This window comes from Nannospalax galili, unplaced genomic scaffold (genome assembly GCF_000622305.1).
Source record: "Nannospalax galili isolate Female #2095 unplaced genomic scaffold, S.galili_v1.0 scaffold999, whole genome shotgun sequence".
Taxonomy (NCBI): domain Eukaryota; kingdom Metazoa; phylum Chordata; class Mammalia; order Rodentia; family Spalacidae; genus Nannospalax; species Nannospalax galili.
Window position 1 is genome coordinate 255417 of NW_008344824.1, and position 20578 is coordinate 275994.

Here is a 20578-nt window from a genome sequence, read left to right on the forward strand (position 1 = left end):
TATGTATGTAAGTGAAGTGCATGTCTTGTGCAATGCCCATGAAAGCTGGAAGAGGGCATTAGATCCCCTGGAATTGGAGTAAGGACAGTTGTTAGCCCCTATGTAGGTGCAGGGAACCAAACTGGGGCCCTCTTCGAGAGCAGTCAGTACTTGTAACCACTGGCTGAGTCATCTCTCTAGCTTGCGCCTTCCCCTTTTTGTTTTGTTTGGTTTGGTTTTTTGAGACAGGATCTCCCTGTAACCCTAGCTATCCTGAAATTCACAGTGTAGATCAGGCTGACCTCTATCTCATAGAGATCTGCCTGCCTCTGCCTCTGCTTCCAGTGTGAGTACCACCAAGTACCAGTGCATGTACCACCAAGCCTGGCTCTTTTTTAAAAATTTATTTATTTTAGTCTCTTTTTTTTTTTTCTTTTTTGAGACAGGGGGTCTCCCTGTAGCCCCACCTGGCCTGGAACTCACTATGTAGATGAGGCTGGCCTTGAACTCACAGAGGTGCTGGGATTAAAGGCATGCACCACCACACCCACTATTTATTTTTTAAAATCTAGATTCTGCATATGAGTGAAATCATGCAGTACTTGTCTGAGTCTGGCTTATTTTGCTTAACATGATTTTTAGTTCCACCCATTTTCCTGAAAATGCATATTTTCTTTATCCATTCTTCTGTAGGAAGACACCTAGGCTGATTGAACCCAATTTTTTTTTTTTTTTAGTACCATAGACTACTTTTGCCTATTTTAAAACCTTATAACACTGGATTCACATATTATATACTATTTTAGTTAAAGCATCTTTAGCCTAGTTTTGAGATTCATCCATGTTGTGTTTATTAGTCATTCTTTTTTATTCTTGAGTAGTATCCTTTGACCACATGACACCTTATTAATCCATTCTCTTGTGACTATATGCCTGGGGTATTTCCACTTTGGGGATGTTAGGAATACTGTGATAGGAACATTTTGTACAAGCCCTTCTATGGGAATGTATTTCATTTTTAGGAGTAAATATTAAGGAATGGAATTGCTGAGTGATTGGGGAAGGTGCCAGATTCTTTCCCATAGTAGTTATCTCAATAACCCCAGTAACCATGTAGGGGAGTCCTTTTGTTGCACAATCTTGTCACATTTGGTGTCAGTCTCACTAGTCTTGGTGGTGTAGTAGTGGTATTTCATTGTGACAGTTCCTTGCACTTTTGCTATTTATTTGTGACGTCCCACTTTTTTGTACAGTGAGTCTTTATTCTCATCACTCACCTTTCACTTGGCCTTCAGTTTTCTGTCCCCTTGCACTTTTATCTGCAGTTCACCCTAGGAGAGAATTGTTTTAAAATTGCTGACCATTGTGATCCCAAAGCATCAAGTTGGTAAATAAGTTACTCCTATCATAGATTAACAGGAATTTGTCACATTCCTAGTTGTCTAGTTTGGTAGGATTTTAGAAGGGAGAGGTGACAGAATAACACTTGTGTAGCCTCACGCACAGAAGCTATACATAGATTTGTTAACGTAAGTCATTGTTTCAGTCCATTAAGAAAACTAACCGTAGTTCAGCTCTTCATTAAATGAATGTGAAAGGCAGATTCCAACTGGAAGTATCTGCTGGTACTAAAAAGTATCACCAGGGGCCAGGCGTGGTGGCGCACACCTTTAATCCCGGCACTTGGGAGGCAGAGGCAGGCGGATCTCTGTGAGTTCAAGGCCAGCCTGGTGGTCTACATAGTGAGTTCCAGGACAGCTGGGGCTACAGGGAGACCCTGTCTCAAAAGATTAAAAAAAAAAAAGTATCAACAAACAAACTTAGAACGCTGAATGTAATGGTGAAATCTTTGACAGTTTAGTAGTTCTTTTAAGTTCCTTCAAATACATTAGTGGAGTAGCTGAGTTAAAATACAGACAAATCACCAAGGGCATGGGTACAGATAGGGAACCCCCCCCCCCGCCCAAGACACAAAGACTTCTCAAGTGGTAAACGTCCCTCTTTCCTCTATAGTAGTTGTTCTAAACCTTGTTGCACATTAGAACAGTGAGAAGGGGTAAGACTTGAAGTCCAGGCTCTGTTCCAAAACAGTGAAATCCGAATATCTGAGGTGGGACCCAAGCATCACTATTTTTAAAATCTCCCTGGGTTATTCCAGTGTGCAGTTAAGCATATAAATGAATGCTATTAAGAACACATGAAATAAAATTTAGGCAAGTGTGTATTAAAAGTGTGTACTTTTAAATAAGTTCTATATTGCTTACCACAGGGCACTGGGCGTTTTAAATTTTACCTTCACCATTTACAAGCACTGTGACCTTAAGGCATCCTCTTTAGCTAAATGTTTCTACAGTGAATAAATGAGACCATGATGTTAAGAATCCAGGCAGCACAAAGTAGGTCTGGCAACTGCCAGGTTCTTCTCAGAAGTGGTGTGTCTTTGAATAAGGATTTCAAACTATCATTCTCTGTTAAATAGTTTGTCCAACCTTACTTATCAGGTAGAAAGCATTTTCCTTTCAATTTTATTTTATGTATATGAGTGTTTTGCCTGCATGTAAGTGTAAGTAAGTACACCATGTGCATGTAATACCCGCAGAGGTTAGAAGAGGGCGTCAGATCCCCTGGAACTGGTATTGCAGTTGTTAGCTGACATGTGGGTGCTGGAAATTGACCCTGGGTCCTCTGCAGGAGTAGGTATTCCTCTTAGCTGCTGAGCCATCTCTCCAGCCCCAGGTATTATATCACCAAAAGGGAAAGTAACACAGGGCTTAATTTACTGATCTCCCTGACTACATAAGTCATCATCTAAGAACCTGAGGCGATTATCTGATAAACTGTACAGAGTAAAGTATGTTAATTGCATGCTAAAGGGACTACAGACATCTTGATCAGAAGGGGGGTTTTGGTCTCTCTCTCTCTCTCTCTCTCTCTCTCTCTCTCTCTCTCTCTCTTTAATCTTTCACATTATGTTGAAGTTTCTGTACAACACCATTTTTAAACTCTAAAAATAGTTTTCTTTTTTAAACAAACGTGCTTTTGGCAAAATTAGTTTCTCTTCTTGGATGTCACTGCATGCACTTCAGTGTCCAAAACGGTGCTTTGTATAAAATATGTACGTTCCATTTAATGTTTGCTAAATGAATGTTTCTACCTGAAGGATATAGCTTTTTGTTGATTGGTTTCCATATGCTTTCCAAATAAAGCAACAACAGAAGCCCAACAGCCTATCTTTTGTTTTCTAAGTTGACATAACGTCAGTCTTCTTTAAAGAGGATAGTTTGTGAAATAAACTGTTCACTAATCGATCTCATGTGATATAAGAGGACAGAGGTTGAGATGATGAAGTGCACAGAGGGGTGGTAATAATTTAAGTAAAGGAAACAAAAGGGGGCAGCACAAGGTTGATCTGACAGCACTTGATGAATTCCCTCCGGTCTTCAGCTCCTGCCTTCCTGAGAAACAGCCTAGACAGTTCTTGGGGTTGTACAGGTTAATAACAATAAGCAATAAGCAAGGGGCGGAGTGCTTAATCCTTTTAAGAGAATGATAAACACCGTGGAAGGCGTGTCTTCGAGAGCCCCATTTCTTTGGGGCTGTGTGTCACGTGGGCTCAAAGAACTTCCCTATTCCCAGCCTCTGTCTCCCTAGGCAGGGATCTGAAGAAGACAGGAGAGAGGCAGGGAAAACAGACTGCGGAGGAAATTTAAATGCAAAAAGAGGGAAGCACTTGTTAATTAGAACCATGCCACACTTCACCGTGACTAAGGTAGAGGACCCAGAAGAGGGGACAGCAGCCTCGGGCTCCCAACAGCCCAGTTCAACAGAAGTAAAAGCCCAGGTTGAGGATTCAGATGAACCAGGTGAGTCCTCAGTTTAAAGCTCTGGGAATTTAACAAATTAGTTTTTGTGAGGGAAACGTAATTTAGCTCAGTATTCTAAATGCTTGCTTAAGGATGGAGAAAAGATGTGCTTTTCAGACAATTGTTTCACTCCTTTTATATCTGATAACTTTTTTTTTCATGAACTGGTTTGTTTTTCCCCCACAAAGAGTTTTTTGTGTTCATTACCAACAGGTGAAACTGAATCAGGGACAATGTATGAAAAGAATTTTCAAGCAAAAAGAAAGGCATAGTAAAAGTCATTAAATGCAGAATTTAAAATTCAGTTTTTACTCACACAGTTTAGATTATATCTAGAAAAAGACTCCAAACCCAACGGATAAGTGACATTTTAATCTTAGCAGTTTATATAATATATAAAATGGAGCATGGTTCAGTAGTTTTATTCTGGGGACTTTGTACTTGGGACACCTGAGGTCACTCAGAATTTTGTCTCAGTTTACCAGCTCTACAGCAAATCTGTAGTGAATGCTCTAAGAATTCTTTAAACAGAGAACAAAAGTACAGAAGATGGTTGGTCTTTGTGACTAGTGTAGTGTCGGGCTTAATAAAATCCTTTGATGAATGTGCTTATCCCTGCTATGTTTTCTAAATGGCAATGGTTAGACTTTCTAGGGGGATTGTGGTTTCAGATTTTAAACATGTAATTAAAGTCTTAGTTATTATTGTGGTATTAAATATAGTCATAGTGTGAATCCTCTTATTTTTTAAATTTGTAAATTGTCAGCAACTTCTCTAGCATGTGAATAAAGCCTAAGGGAAACTCATAATTTCTCTTAATTTCGTGATTCTGTTTTTTTCTCTCTATAGCAAGTAACATAGTGTAATTCTTTGTTGTAATAAATAGCTGTTGAAACTATCTCTTTTTTATCAAGCACTAGAGAACTGTTAGGAACTTTAACTTGAGATAGAGATTATTAAGAAAAGTGTTTTATTTACTTTTTTGCCTTCTAGGGAGAGAATTTATTAGGAGATAGTAGGAAGCTGGTTTTATGTAAACTCTTTGTCCACCTAACTTATTTTCATTTTGCTGAATAATCGGGGAGATAAGCAGCTGTGAAAGCAAGCTTAGCATACTTTGAACTTGAATCTGATTCCAACTTCAGCTCAGAGGAAGGAGTTAGATTCCCTCTCAGGCCTGGGTGCATTTGAAGCTGCACTTTCTTATGTTTTAATCCCTTCAAGTTTTGTCTACTGCCTTTACTAGTTTCACAAAATGCAAGTGAAGTACCTCACCTCAAACCTCTTTTTGAAAATTTAATTTCTCCACCTTTTATTAGTCTCATTATGTTTGGAGAAATTAGCTTTTCTCAGAGTAGTAAAATTACTTATTAACAACCACCTAGAAAGTCATAAAAATTTTGATAGAACCTAACTCTATAATAATGTGACATTATTAGGCTTAATTAGTTTTCTTCTATAAAAATTGCTTTGAAGATGGAAGAAGCAACAAAAATAATCTAACTTGAATTTAATAAAGATTTTTTAAAATCTGCTATTTTCCATACTAACCCAGAAAGTATCCACTTATTTGGCAAGTGAACAACCACTGGGGATATATTATCTAAATAGTCTTTATTGTAGGGTTAAGTTAAAAGGAAGAAAGAAGGGAAATATATATGGGAAATTTTGTTTTGTTTTGTTTTGTTTTGTTTTGTTTGAGACAGGGTATCCCTGTAGTCCCATCTGGCCTGGAACTTGCTATGTAGACCAGGCTGGCCTCAGTCTTACAGAGATCCACCTGTCTCTGCTTTCTGAAAGGCTTACACCACCACACCAGGCTATGGGAAATTTTTGAAAAAAATTTTAACTTAAGAATCAATATAGTTCTTAAGGGTGGATGTCTCTCCCAGTCTTGGCATATTTTCTTGAAATGCATGAAGTTTTAAGCCCCTTGGTCTTCTAAATTAAAAAAAAAAAAACCCAAAAACAATGAAACCTATTTTATACAGTTAATATATACTAATAAAAAACTAATTAAAATATTACATTGTTTGTGGTTTTTTGCAGTAAATGGAACACTGGTCACTTATGTAACTAGTATCTTTTTTTCTCCCATTTGTCCCTCTGTGTCTATGTGGAGAGAAAGATATATAGACTCATATAATCTGAACATACTTAGGTCGTCCTTTAAAATGTGTTTTTAAAAGATATTTATTTGAACTAGAAAAGTAATTTGAGATAAAATAGAAACAGGAATAAAATAGAGATAATCTAAAGTACAAAAATTTTAAATATACATTTTATTTTCATTAGTATATATATGTACATGGTACTGAGTTCTATAAGGACATTTTCATACAAGTGTATATTAAATTTTAGTTCTTGCTGTACTAGATACTAGAATGTCAGTGTGATAGAACTCTTTAATTTGGGCTTCAGAAGGAAAAGTAGAAACTCGAATTTCTGTAACATCGTATTTTCTTCCTCTGCACTGTGTATTCTCAGCCACCTGTCTGTAGCACCACTGCACCTGTATTGCAGCCATCTGTTTTTCTGTCCCTCCAGCAGACTGATTAGAAGCAGCCTCAAGCTGCTGACAGAGACCTTGTCAGATCATCTGTATCTCCAGGTCCTATGAGCAATAGTAAGTGATTCAATGAGTAGGCATGTTCTCTGCCTTTTTAATTTACTAAACATCATGCCAGATGTTGTACTTTCCCCGAACATCACAAAGGTGTAAGTTTCATGAAAAGCTGTAAAATGGCCTTAGTGAAAGACTGGCTATGAATTCCAGACCTACTAATTATTACTAATTATTATAGTGACAATTTGTAATAATTAGTACCTTTCAGCAAGCCGTTCAGCTTCTTTCCTCGTTGATAAACCAAGGGAGTAACTGTGCTTACTTTACAGGGTGGCTGTAGGGTATAATATATAGATATGTGTGTCACACCATCAGTACTTACAAATATTTTTTCTTATATTGTGATTAGTGGCTTATTGAGAAAAATGTTTGGATAAAAGATGATGGAAAGAAATAAAGTGGCTGGAGAGCACCGTCTAGAGGACTAAAGGACTCAACTGAATCTTGAGGGGAGGTCTAGAAAAGATTTCAAGCAATAGGAACAGTTTTAAGGTGTAAGAATAATAAGTACTTGTAGGACATAGAGACTGAGGGCAATTAGCCAAGGGGTGTATGGTAAGGAAGAGGTGAGAGAAGAAAGTAGATTGAGGTTGGTTATCAAAGTGCTATCAATTTCATCTTCTCCCCACTCTGTGGGATAGGGCACCCAAGGCTAGTGATAGTACTTGCCTCAGGCCACATGATCTGTACCAACGCCTGTACCAACCTTTAATACCCTGTGCTCCCTGTCATCGTCAGTATGCTTAATAATATCCATGGGCCATAGAATTTGATAGGAGCATTATGTTTTTTGTCCAGGTATGTTGGCACAAGTCTGTAATCTCAGCATTCTAGAGGCCAAGGCAGGAGGATCATGAGTTTGAGGCCAGCCTGAGATATAGAAGCAAGACTGTCTCAAAACAAACAAGCCAAAACCCTTGTTATTTTATAGCACTATAACAGACCTTATACTGTTTATTATATTTTCTTAATCAGATATGTATACTACAGTCCTTTCTTGATTTAAATATTAATTGGATTTATGTAAATATTTTCATTAAATAATTGTTCCAAATCTCCCTGTTCCTTAAATCAGCTTATGGTAGCTCTGGGTTAGGCAGATTTGGCCTGCCGAGTGTTTCTTCACTAGACACAGGTAACTGATTGACAGATGCCAGTAGGATTCAAGCAGGATCCTAGGGGATTTTCAGAAATGGGCCTAGAACAACAGAGAGAAGAACCTCTGTTGTTTTCAAACAGCATCTTCATTGGCTCCAAACACTGACACCGTAGAAACACAATGGTAGGAGAGCATATGATGAGAGATCACTGTTATATGAAGGTTAAATCTTAGTAACTCACAGGATTTAACTATTAACTAAATATTAGTTCTTCTTGTTACCGTGAGATAATCTTTAAGAACTGACTCTGGCTACCTTCTTTTATTGACTTATTAAAGTAGGTTGAACAGACAGCTGTAGTTCTTCTCTATGTGGATAAAAACTGTTCTGTAGTGAGGATTGGTAGTGAGGCCTGCTGGCATATGCTCATATCCCAAGCTGAGGAACATAGCAAGACCTCATCTCAACAAAATAAAGCATTTAGTTTTCCTTCCTTTTAACTATTTACCTGGGTCCTTTTCCAATTCCACTAACAGAAACATGAATCTGCGTTTTAATCCAAGTTAAAAGTTTATCCTTGGGGCTGGAGAGATGGCTCAGCAGTTAAGAACACTGACTGTTCTTGCAGAAGACCCGGGTTCGAATCCCAGCACCCACATGGCAGCTAACGACTGTCGGTACCTCCAGTTCCAGGGGATCTGATAGCCTCTTCTGTCCCTCCATGGGCATTGTACGACACGGTGAGCTTATGTACATGCAGGCAATACACACATACACATAAAATAAAAATAAATTAAGAAAAAAGGTTTATCCTTACATTGGCTGGGTGAAGCACGGTTTTCTGCCTCTTTCCTACACTCCAGTAATCCAGCATGTCTGGAAGAATTTACACGTCCATCACATATCTTCTTAATTTTTTTTGCCACGATTTTTATTGTGTCTCTGAATTTAATACAAGAATACACATTTGGGGGCTCGTGACATGTCTCAGTAGTTAAAGCACTTGCCCTGCAGGCATGAGGACTGGAGTTGGAATCCCCAGAAACCATGAGCATCCCTGGCGGGCATAGCATCCCTGGCGGGCATGGCATCCCGTCGGGCACAGGTAGGGATCTCCAGAGCAGACTGGCTAGCAATACTAGCAACATTGGTAAGCTCTGGATTTGACTGAACGATGCTGCAACCTCAGACCTCTACATGCATGCACATACATGTGCATATGCACCCACACACAAGTGTGCTTCACACATACAAACAAAACGTGCATATACACAGCACACACACAAAAATGGAAAAAGAAAAAAAAAGGAAGAATATAAATTTGAATGTGTTTCCTTCCAGTTCTTTCCATCTTAAAACACCATGTAGATTTGTTATGTTACACTTGCAGTCTCAAGATTTTTTTTTTTTTTTTTGGTCTTTTTGAGGCAGGGTATCCCTGTAGCCCCAGCTGGCCTGGAGCTCACTATGTAGACCAGGCTGGCCTTGAACTCACCTGCTTCTGCCTCCCGAGTGCTGGGACTAAAGGCCTGCACCACACCATACCCGGCCTCAGTCTCAAGTATTTTCATTCTCTGTTTCAACACTGCTTGGCCACCAGTTTGTTAGGATTTTTCACTCCCCAGCTTTTTCCTGCTTAACATCCCAACCCTGGTATACTATCTGCTACTTTGGCCCCACAAGAGATATACCAGATTGAAACAGATTGAACTCTATAAAGATAAGAACTCTATAAAAATGCACATAGAATTGGGTGTGGTGATGCATACTTATATTCCTGGTACTTGGGAGGCTGAGGTAGGAGCTGACATAGTGAGACTATCTCAAACAAAAAAAAGCCCCCAAATTTACTCATTTTATTTTAATTGTTGATTATTGCTTTTATATTCTATATTCAACATTTAGTTTCTTCAAGGATTTTTTTAATATTTAAAAATTTTTATGTACATGAGTGTTTTGCTTGCATGTATGTAAGTGCACCCATGTAGGCATTGCCTGTGAAGCCAGAATCCCCTGGAACTGGAGTTACAGATGGTTGTTAGCTACCATGTGGGTATTGGGAGCCAAACCTGGGTCCTTTAGAAGTGCTCTTAACTGCTGAGCCATCTTTCCAGCCCCAACATTTAGTTTCTTAACATTTTTTAACCTTTGCCATGTGTCCAGATTCATCATGAATTGAAAATTTGAAAGATTTTCAGATTTTACTCTAAATTTGGAAATGCAGTTAGGAAACAGCTGGTAAACTCGTAAAGAATCTAGCACTTAGTTTTGCCAGGCTGAAAGAGGAAGCAGTTTTACATAGAAAACGTCATCAGCATTATAGTAATTATAGCAACTGCCATTTCTAAGCCTGACGACTAGCAGAGCAGTGTTCAAACTAGGCATTGCCTTATTTAATGTGCACAAAAACCAAGACAAGTAACTATTACACCATCTCAGAGAGTAGAAAAGTGAGGTGCCAAGAAATCGGGTAGCAACATAAGTGACAGATGTAGAATTTAGACTCAGATCTATATGGCTTTAAAATCTTCTTTCTTTTTGTCACACTACACTGTCCCTTCCCCCCTTTAAGCATTCACGGGTATTTTTTGGGGAATGGTAGGTTTTTTTGAGGCTGAGTCTCACTATGTAGCATTGACTGGGCTGGAACTCTCTATAGAGCAGGCTGGCCTTAAACTCAAAGAGATTCACCTATTTCTGCCTCCTGAGTACTGGGATTAAAGTTGTGCGCTACCACACCAGGTTTTAAAAAAAATGTTTTCTGAGGCTGGGCGTGGTGGCGCACGCCTTTAATCCCAGCACTTGGGAGGCAGAGGTAGGCGGATCTCTGTGAGTTCAAGGCCAGCCTGGTCTACATAGTGAGTTCCAGGACAGCTGGGGTTGCAGGGAGACCCTGTCTCAAAAAGACCAAAAAAAAAAAAAAGTTTTCTGTTACTAGGCTGCTGTATTCTCTGTTACTAATTCTTAGGCTCCATTTCCTTCATGAATTCTTAAAATTCAGTGAAATTTATATCTTCCTCTACCTTCACATGTGTTGGGTTGCTTTTTTATTTGGTATAGAATATTTCCTTATTCAGTGGATGGTGACTGACACAGAGACTCACAGCCAATGTGCAGAGAACAAGAGGCTGCAGGGTACTTATCCCTGACTAGGACAGCTACTTCAAATCTCTGCCTCCCAAGGCCCACGGATCATTCCAGAAGAGGAAGAAGAAAGATTGTAAAAGCAAGAAGGGGTAGATGACCACAGCTTACATTCTTTTAAGTTATATTAAAATCCAACTATTTTATTTTGTTCATACCACTCTTGTTGGCAAGTGTGTGTCTTCTAGAACTTTGAGGAGTGGAGTTACTAAAAGACTCTTCTAAATGAAGTTCTAACCAAGTTCCTTGCTTGTTATGCTTTCCCATATTTTGGTGTAATACTGGAAACTTCTCAGGGGAGAGTTAAGAGATACATTCATCCTAAGCATAGAGGTTAGTCTCTACATTTGACCAGTCTGGAATTGTGTAATAGTCTCCATCTAATGCAAAAAGAAGTTTCTTTGATGGGTAAAAAAAGTTATGTTGCTCTAGGGATATGGCAAAAGTAGATTTTTCTCTAAGATCTATGACCTCTCCAGCCATGTGTATTTGACTGTGTTTACAGTACTGCACATGATACGAGAGATACAAATACCATCAAACTATATTGTATGAAAATCACAAAAATTTTATTAGAAATGTAAAAAAAATAATACCTGAAAGATAATTTTATTTAAAGGAATACTACTGTAGGTATGGTGGGAATAGAATATGGTGGGAATTGAACATCACCCATTAGTAGTATAAACTGTTTTAATGTATTATGAACCCCATATACTAAAGTAGATCTCCACATTTCCCTCCCTATATTCTTTCCACTGCAGTGCATAATCCAAATGTTAGTATTAGAAATGGTGACTCTAAACAGTCCACAAAGGCTGGCTTCGTCTTTCTCCACCTTGTTACCTTTATTCATGTATTTGCTTTTTATCTGAATTTCTGTTCTCATTCCCTGCATACCATCAAATATTACACATAACCACCTTTAACTTATTACCTCAAGACTAGGTTGGTACTCATTTCCTCCAAGTCAGCATGCCTGATCTCCTGCTCCAGCTTTGGGTATTCCATTCACCAGTATCTGTCAGCACTCAGGCACACATGGCAATGTGTCTTAACTTGCACTTGCACTGTAATTAAATGTTTTGTTTGTTTGATTGATTGATTTAAGGTCTCACAATGTACAGAGAGCTGGTTTGAAACTTCTGATCCTCCTGCTTTGACCTTGCAAGTGCTAGTTTATGGGCAGGCACCACTGTATTTGACCTCATAATTATGAATTATGTGAGGATAAGGGATAACATTTTAACGTTTTTGGAAATTAATTGAAATTTCAAACTCAAAATCATCAGTAAACAGTCATCTCCTAGCTTTGTAGCTTTTACCTCCTTGTATTTTTCTTTATTTTTAGATATTCTTTGTATTCATGAATATGTGCCTTTTAAAATAAGTTGCAAATATTTTTCCAAGTCATTGTTAATTTCATTGAGGTATAGTTGACATAAAATTAGCTGCATATATTAAAAGCTGGAGAGATGATTCAGTGGTTAATAGCACTGACTGCTCTTGCAAAGGACCCAGGTTTGATTCTCAGCACCCACATGGTAGCTAATAGTCATTCATAATTCCAGTTCCAGGGGAATCCAGTGCCCACTTCTGACCTCTGAGGGCATTTCATGGAATGGGTGTGCTTACAGGCATGCAGGCAATACATTCATACACAGAAAATAAAAATAATCAGCCAGGTATGGTGGCGAACACCTTTAATCCCAGCACTTGGAGGCAGAGGCAGGCAGATCTCTGTGAGTTCAAGGCCAGCCTGGTCTACATAGTGAGTTCCAGGCCAGCTGGGGCTACAGGGAGACCCTGTCTCAAAAAGACAAATAAATAAATAAGTAAATAAATAAATAAAATCAGTAAATATTTTTTGAAAGTGTACCATTAGAGTTTTCACACGTGTATACCTATGAAAAAAATACTATAATCAAGATAATGGACATTTTCATAACCCCTCAGTTTCCCTGTGCCCTTTATGATCCATTCAACCTAATTCCTTGGTTCTCATGCAACTGCTAATCTTTTTTTGTTACTGTACATTGGTTTTTATTTCTGAGACTTTTATATGAATAGAATAATGTAGTCTAACTTGTTTTATATAACAGTTTTTTGAGATTTATCCAATCTAGTCAATATCCTTTAATTCTAACTTTCCTGAAGATATTCCTATTGTTTACATTTTTTTCTTTTTTAGAACTTAACATTTAACAGAATAGGTGAAAAAAGACAGTCTGCAAATGTGTGGACTTCACAGAGGATGTTTAAATTTTTTTAGAAGGGTGTGTTGGTGCCAACTGGTAGTCCCAGCAACTTGTGAGGCTGAGGAAAGAGGATCATTTGAACTCAAGAATTAGAAGCCAGCCTGGCAACATAACGAGAGAGAGAGAGAGAGAGAGAGAGAGAGAGAGAGAGAGAGAGACAGAGAGAGAGAGAGAGAGAGAGAAGGGGGGAGGGAGGGAGGGAGGGAGGAGAGATTTTGTTTGTTTTACTTATTTGCCAATTTTTTTAACTTTAGCTTCTGATTTACTTTCTTAATTTATTGATTTTGATCTTTGACGGTTTCCTACATGTATATGGTATATTCTGATTACTTTCTCCCCACCTCTTTAATTCTTCCTCCCATTCCTCTCACCATCCCCTCCCTACCAGTCCCTTTCCCAGATTCATGACTTTTGGGTTTGTTTTATGTTCTACTGCATTTAACCAGAGCCATCTGTGTGAGCATGGATTGGAACTATCTGTTGGAGCCTGGTGAGGCCACCAGTGACATACAGATAAAGACAATGACTCCCCCTCCCCTGAATCTATCAGTAACAAATAGTTCAGCAGTGAGGGGTGGGACCCCTAAACCCCTTCTGCATTCATGCCTGACTGCTATGCCTGTTTTTTATTTTCTTTATTTTTATGGATTATGAGTGTTTTACCTACACAAATTTAAGTGCAACACATGCCTGCAGTACCCACGGAGGTCAGAAGAGAATGTCAGATCCCCTGGAGCTGGAGTTGTAGAGTTATAGAATTATGGTTGTTAGCTGCCATGTAGGTGCTGGGAACCAAACCTAGGTTCTCAACAGCAGCAAGTGCTCTTAACCACTGAGATGTCTGTCTCTGAGCCCTCTCTCCAGCCTCTGGCAGGGCCATTCTTGTGCAGACCCAGTGCAGGCTGTCACAGCTGCTGCAAGTTCCATGATTGCAGTGGCTGTGTCATGCCTAGTAGATGACTCTTGAGTTATTTCTGATCCCTCTTCCACCAGGTTCCCTAAGTCTTAGAGAGGATGGTATAAATGTCTTGTTTAGGACTGAATATTTATCTATCAGTTGTTCTTAGGCAGTTTGATCTTCTGTGGGTTTAGCTAAACAGCTGTATTCAGTTTCCCCCTAGGGCTTATGATCGTCCCCTTATGGGTTTTTGATAAGGTTTTTGCAGTACCAGGCATGGATTCCCCTGTGGAACAGGTCCACAAACCAATCAGAGTAGTTGATTAACCCCGTAACAGTAGTGCACTATTGCACAAGTCAGCATATCTTGCCTGGCAGGTTAGTCTTATAGTTCATAGGGTTCACGGCTGGCTAAGACTGTTGATGTCTTTTCTCCCCCAGCAGCTGCATAGTACTCATGAGGACTGGGAAAGCTAGCCAGCAGGGAGTGAGCTTCTAGCTCTGGTCCAGCTTGATTCTCTATATCACGCAAGAAAGGTGTGTGATGTCATCAACAATAGGGTCTTATATCATCTAGTTTTGGTGGCCAACCAAGAAGAATGGCAAGAGCCTATATCGTCTTAGGGGTCCCTTGGGATTCTTCTGACCAACAACTCAGTAGAAGATAGTTTGTATTTAATAAACCATAGCTTCTGGTAGTAGCTTTTCCAACCACTCAGGGTATCTCTCTTAAGCTTCTGTCTTAGTAAATGTTATTTTTTAATTTGGGTACAAGATAGTAGGTTTCTGTATGTATTTGCCAGAATTTTAGTGTTTTGAGGATTCATCTATAAGCTGGACTACTTTTACTGAACACTGTTTTTCGGAGTATATTCTAGAAAGGTGGCAACTTCATAAGTTTTTAAAATTTTCTTTTATTAGCATATATTAGCTGTACAAGATGATGGATTTCATTGTGAAACTTTATTTTTGAGATGTGGTCTTGGTAGGTAGCCCAGGCTGGCCTTGAGCTTGTTGAGCTCTTCCTGCCCCAGCCTACTGGTAACTACAAGTGTATGCCACTCCACCTGAAAGATGGGTGGTTGAATATCTCTCTCACTGTCCTACCATTCCTAAATCTAGCTTATATATGTCTCTCTTTAGCAAAAGTGCCCCTGGATCTAAAGAACTGTTGGGTGCAAGTGAGTTCTCAGGCTCTGAGAGAACTCTTTCAGGAAAAACTGGCACAGGATTTTTTTCCTCAGGACTGGACAAAAGCCTTGAGAGCCTCAGGATAAGGATGAAAATGAAAAATCTAGAAAGGACCTCGACTTGCCAGAGATCCATGAAATCCTGGAGGGAAAAAAAGAAGAACCAGGGCCCTGGGAATCTTCCTATTCCTGAGGCTAGAACATAGATGTAAAACCAGAGAGTAGGGAGGCTTCCTTCTGTGCCTCCACCAGGATTGTTGGCTTGCCTATTGCTATAGAGACTGTCTTTTCTTTCTGTATTTGTTTCTATAGGGGGTGGGGGTTTGCCTAGACTGGTCTCAATCTCACCATTCTCTTTCCTCAGCCTCCAGAAATAGCTGGATTATAAGCATGCACATGGCACCCACCTGTTTTCTTGAGACAGCCATTACTTATCCTCCAGCAAAGAAATAGAAACCCTTATAAGGTGACAAAGAAAAGCAAACTGTCTAGGGAAAGCAGGCAACCAGCAAGAGAAAAACCATTTACAGTAAGCACTTTATTAGACCATCTAAATAGAAATGCTGCATCAGTCTCTTGATCCTGAAAATGAGAGCATTTAAGAAGTTAAAATACCAAAGACATTATAGAACAAGAACTGTGCTTATCCAGATAAATACTTAACTACCACCTGATTCAATCCATGCACATACATTTGAAATAAAACACTGGACTGCCTAGCATGGATAAGGCCAGTACCCCCACACACATACACACAAATAACACAATCAAAAGACAATATATCTGGAGATGTTCAGCATTATCAGTCATTAGAGAAATGCATATAAAACCCAGGAGATACTGCTTTATGCAAACTAGGATGACTATAGTAAAAAAGGCAGATAATAACAATGATTAGAAAAAATGTAGAGAAATTAAACCATCTTTCACTGCTGGTAGAATTTAAAATGGTATAAATTCTTTGGAAAAGAGGTTGTCAGTTCCTCAAAAAGTTAAAAAATAGTTACCATATGTCACAGCAGATGTCCACAAACCAAAAAATTTAAGAGGCTAGGAAGATGGCTCAGTCAGTAAAGTTATTGCTATACAAGCATGAGGTCCTGAGTTCAGATCTCCAGTGCACATGTAAAACACTTGGCACGGTGGTATGTTGCTGTAGTTTGAGAATGGGGAAGTCAGGCGATCCATGGATCCCCTCAGCTCACTGACCAGCCAACCTAGTCAAATTGGTGAGCTCCAGGTTCAGTGAGAGACCCTCAAAAACCAAGATAGAGAAGCCATGGAAGAAGACAGCTGACATAAGCCTCTGGCCTTATGTGCATATACACACATGTGCATGCATGCACACATACATTAACACATTCACACATAAACCACCTTATAGGAATAGTCATCTAAGTATTATTCATAATAACCAAAAAAACTCGAATGCCCACAAATTTATGAATGAATAAACAAAATGTGATATATCCATATAAAGACTATTATTTGGTGACAGAAACAGAACACTGATGCCTTTGATAACATGGATGAACCTTGGAAACATGGAAAATGAAAGAAGCTGGTCACAAAAGACCACCTATTACAAGAACTCACTTATATGAAATGCCAAAAATAGGCATATTTATAGAGATAGAAAGGAGATGATGATTGCTTGGACAGGGCAGGAAAGAGTAAGATGGGGGTTTACCAGTAATAGGCAGGACTTTCTTTTAGAAGAAGACTAAAATGTAAAGTTAGATTGTGGTAATTATCACAGAGCAATGTGACTATATTAAACATTGAACTTTGTGGGCGTGGTGGCACACACTTATAATCCCAGCACTTAGAAGGCAGAAGCAGGAGGATCTCTGAGTTTGAGGCCATACCTGGTCTATATAGCGAGTTCCAGACAGGCCAGAGCTACATAGTGAGACCCTATCTCAAATAAGAAAACCAAAACATTGAACTAAACACATTTACTTAGTAAATTGTATATGTTGGATCCATTTTATGCTGCTATAATAGAATGCCACGTACTTGGTAATTTATCCTGAATAGGAATCAATTGATTCAGGAGCTAAACAAGATGGCTGAGCAATCAAAAGCACTTGCCACCAGCCTGACAACCTTCTTGGTAGAGAGAACTGACTCCTCTGACCTTTACGTGTGCACCGTGGCACACAAACACTCCCTCCCCCAGCTCCCAACCCACACAAATATAATTTAAAAAAGAAAGAAATGTATTTCTGGAAGTGGGTAAGTCCAAGATAAAAGTGCCAGTATCAAGTGAGGGACTTCTTGATGCTTTGAGAGCAAGAAGAGAGAAGGTAACCAAATACCCAGTTGTAACAAATGTATTCCTGCAATAACAGTGTTAGTCCGTTCAGGAAAGCAGTTCCCTTATAGCTTAACCACCTTTCATTAGACCTTTCTTCCCAATACTGTAAGGTATCCCAGCCATACACTACCACCTCCACAAACCCTACCATATCTTCTCTGCCACAATGGCTTAAAACTGAAACTCTGAGTCAAACTAGACCTTTCCTCCCTTATGCTGCTTCTGTCATGTGTTTAGTTACAGATGTGCAAAAGTAGCTGATACAGCACCTTACCTCCTGATGTGAGTATTTGGTCAGTTTTCTCCCCTTCTTTTGGTAAGCTGTAGAGTACTGTGCACATGCTTACTCTTTTTTTCTTTCTTTCTTTCTTTCTTTCTTTTTTTTTTTTTTTTTTTTTTTTTTTTGGTCTTTTTGATACAGGGTCTCCCTGTAGCCCCAGCTGTCCTGGAACTCACTATGTAAACCAGGCTGTCTCTGCCTCCCAAGTGCTGGGATTAAAGGCGCTACCACGCCCGGCCTATGCTTACTCTTTTAAAATCATCTGTGTTTAGTGAGTCTCACTATGCACCCATACTGGCCTCAAATTCACAATCCACCTGCCTCAGCCTCCCAAGTACCTGAGATTACAGATGTGTGCTGCTCCTCCCAGCTGCTGTTGAATTAATAACTGTGTGCCTGGTAGTTTTAGCCACTAGAGAGGCTGAAGGAGGAATCTCACATGTGTACAAGTCTTAGCCTGGGCAACACAATAAAACCTCATCTCAAAATACTAACAATAGCTCTTACTGCTACCCTGACGAACATAGTAGAGGTGGACGAATTACTGTGATCTAGGAATGAGCATGTCTGCCTGCTTGTGATAAATCTAGTCTTCATTTAATTTTCATTTTGTAGTCATGTTTCCTAAAATACTGCTTTCATTTTTAGACTTTCAATTAGAATTTTTAAGTTGCTTTCTATCTCCTTTAGTCTTCTGCTTGGTGTCCAGAACTTTTCCTAATACGAGCCAGACCGACCAAGCCAACTGTCCCAGGCAGGTGCCATGTTTATTTTTCTCTAGCTTTGAGACCCTCTGGATCTTTAAGGGTTTTAAAGTTCTGTCTACAGTTCACACTGCATCACCCAGACCATGTTGCCTTTCTACTTGGATCCTTGTACCACTTTCTGCAGAGGAGGTGGTTGGAAGACCATGGCTGAGGCCTGGCTCTGCCACAATTCCTTTAGCTTCACTGGTTCCACCGCCCTGGTCAGATCTTTTCAGCTGCCTCTGAGCTAGTTACAGAAACCTGGGAATAATTCCTCATGGGGCAGATTTGATATGATGTGATAGTAGGGAATTTCCCTAAATTCAATCATTTAGGGACTACCTTTATAATCTTTCCATCTTTATGGGTCATCCTCACATTTTATTTAACGTTTTACTTAAATTGAGTCACAGTTTTCATGATTTCCTTTTAAAAAGAAGCTTTGTCACCAAGTGAAATATCAGGATGCTTGCCATGAATGCAGTATAAATTAATAATACTAATTTGCTAGATGCTGTTACCAACCGTAGACTCTAAAAAAAGATCAGCAAGTTTTGAGGAGATATTTAAAGACACATGTATTAACACGTATTAAAAATTATATTTGATAATGTGCATCATCTCATAGTAGAATCACATTCTGAAACTGAAAATCACAGTTAAAATTGTTGAGATAGTATGAAATGAACTAAATATTTGTGAATGTTTAAATTCATAAATGTTTATGAATGTCTATTCTTATACAAGTAATCAAAAACATTAATGCAGGTGAAATAGTTTGGTTATTAAACAGAAGCACATTTATCATAGGTAGTAGTTCTTTTTTTTTTCTTCGGTCTCTTTGGAACTCACTATGTAGACCAGGCTGGCCTCGAACTCACAAAGATCCACCTACCTCTGCCTCCCAAGTGCTGGGATTAAAGGCGTGCACCACCATGCCCAGCCTAGGTAGTTGTTCTTAATGTCTGTAATTTCTTTATTCTTTCATCTGACTATTGATTGTATCTATAACTACATGAGCTTCCTTTGCTTCCTGTATTCTTCCAAACTCTTTGGATGGGGGATCAGGCCCCCTGAATAGGCAGTGTGTCTGAACTCCATGTTGGTCTTTTGTGGTCACAGTGTAGTTCCACGTGGTAGATAGCTTCTTTGATTTGTGATGTTATTATTTAATAAAAGCTTCATGTGGTGTCCTTAGTTATTTTATCTCTGGGTAATGAATTTTTCTGTATTAATTATATTCATCTTATACCTACACTTTGTGAATAACCAGCACACTGTAATAGGAATGTCAGAATCCAGGTTCACACAAGTCTTTGAAATTTACATTCAGTGTACCTTGGCCATACCATTGAACCTAACTTAGCTGTGGCTTCTTTACACATTTCTTTCCAGTATCACAGGTTTTCATGAAAATATTTTTAAGGTGCAGGGTGTTATTAAATATATTATACCATTATTCTCATTTTCTTATGTTGAATTTGACTCCCCAACTAGATTAAGGACTTCTTTTTTAATTATTTATTTTGATTTATTTGTATGAGTGTTTTACCTGCATGTATATAAGTGCACCACATATGTACAATTCCAGTGAAGGCTAAAAGAGGGTGTTGGATCCCTAGAATTAGAGTAACAGATGATTTTTGGCCACCCTATGGGTGCTGAGAACTGAACTCAGGTCCTCTGCAAGAGTAGCTGCTTCTCTTAACTGTTGAACCATCTCTCCAGCTCCTGATTATGAGCTTCTTAACATTAGGAAATTTCTTTTTTTTTTTCTTTTTTTTTTTTTCGGTCTTTTTGAGACGGGGCCTCTATAGCCCCAGCTGGAACTCCCAGAGATCTGCCTGCCTCTGCCTCCTGAGTGCTGGGATTAAAGGTGTGTGCCACCCATGCCCAGCCTTACTTTTTTAGAAAAAAAAACCATTATTTTTATTTTACATGTATGAGTATGTTGCCTGCATGTATATAAGTGCACCCATGTTATGCACCTGCCCATGGAGGTCAGAAGAGGGCATCAGATACCCTGGAATTGGAGTTACAGCATGTCAGTGCTGGGAACCAAACCTGGGACCTCTGCAAGAGCAGCCAGTGCTCTTAACTGCCGAGCCATCACTCCAGCCCCTCTTTTATCTTCATAAGATGGGGTTTTGTTATGTTGCCCAGGCTCACTTGGA

General features: G+C 39.1%; 1 protein-coding gene across 5 annotated transcripts in view; it reads left to right on the top strand.

Annotated features, from left to right (window-relative positions):
- Slc12a6 (solute carrier family 12 member 6) overlaps positions 1-20578 on the top strand; it is a 118669-nt gene that overhangs the window by 23964 nt on the left and 74127 nt on the right. For 2 of the 5 annotated variants that reach the window (XM_017800133.2, XM_008841143.3), the window contains exon 1: positions 3625-3842. The exons of the other annotated variants lie outside the window; for them this stretch is intronic. In XM_017800133.2, coding sequence (XP_017655622.1) covers positions 3725-3842 — 118 coding nt within the window. In that variant the 5' untranslated portion in view covers positions 3625-3724. Of the gene's footprint in view, positions 1-3624; positions 3843-20578 lie in introns of those variants that run through there. 5 annotated transcript variants of the gene reach the window in all.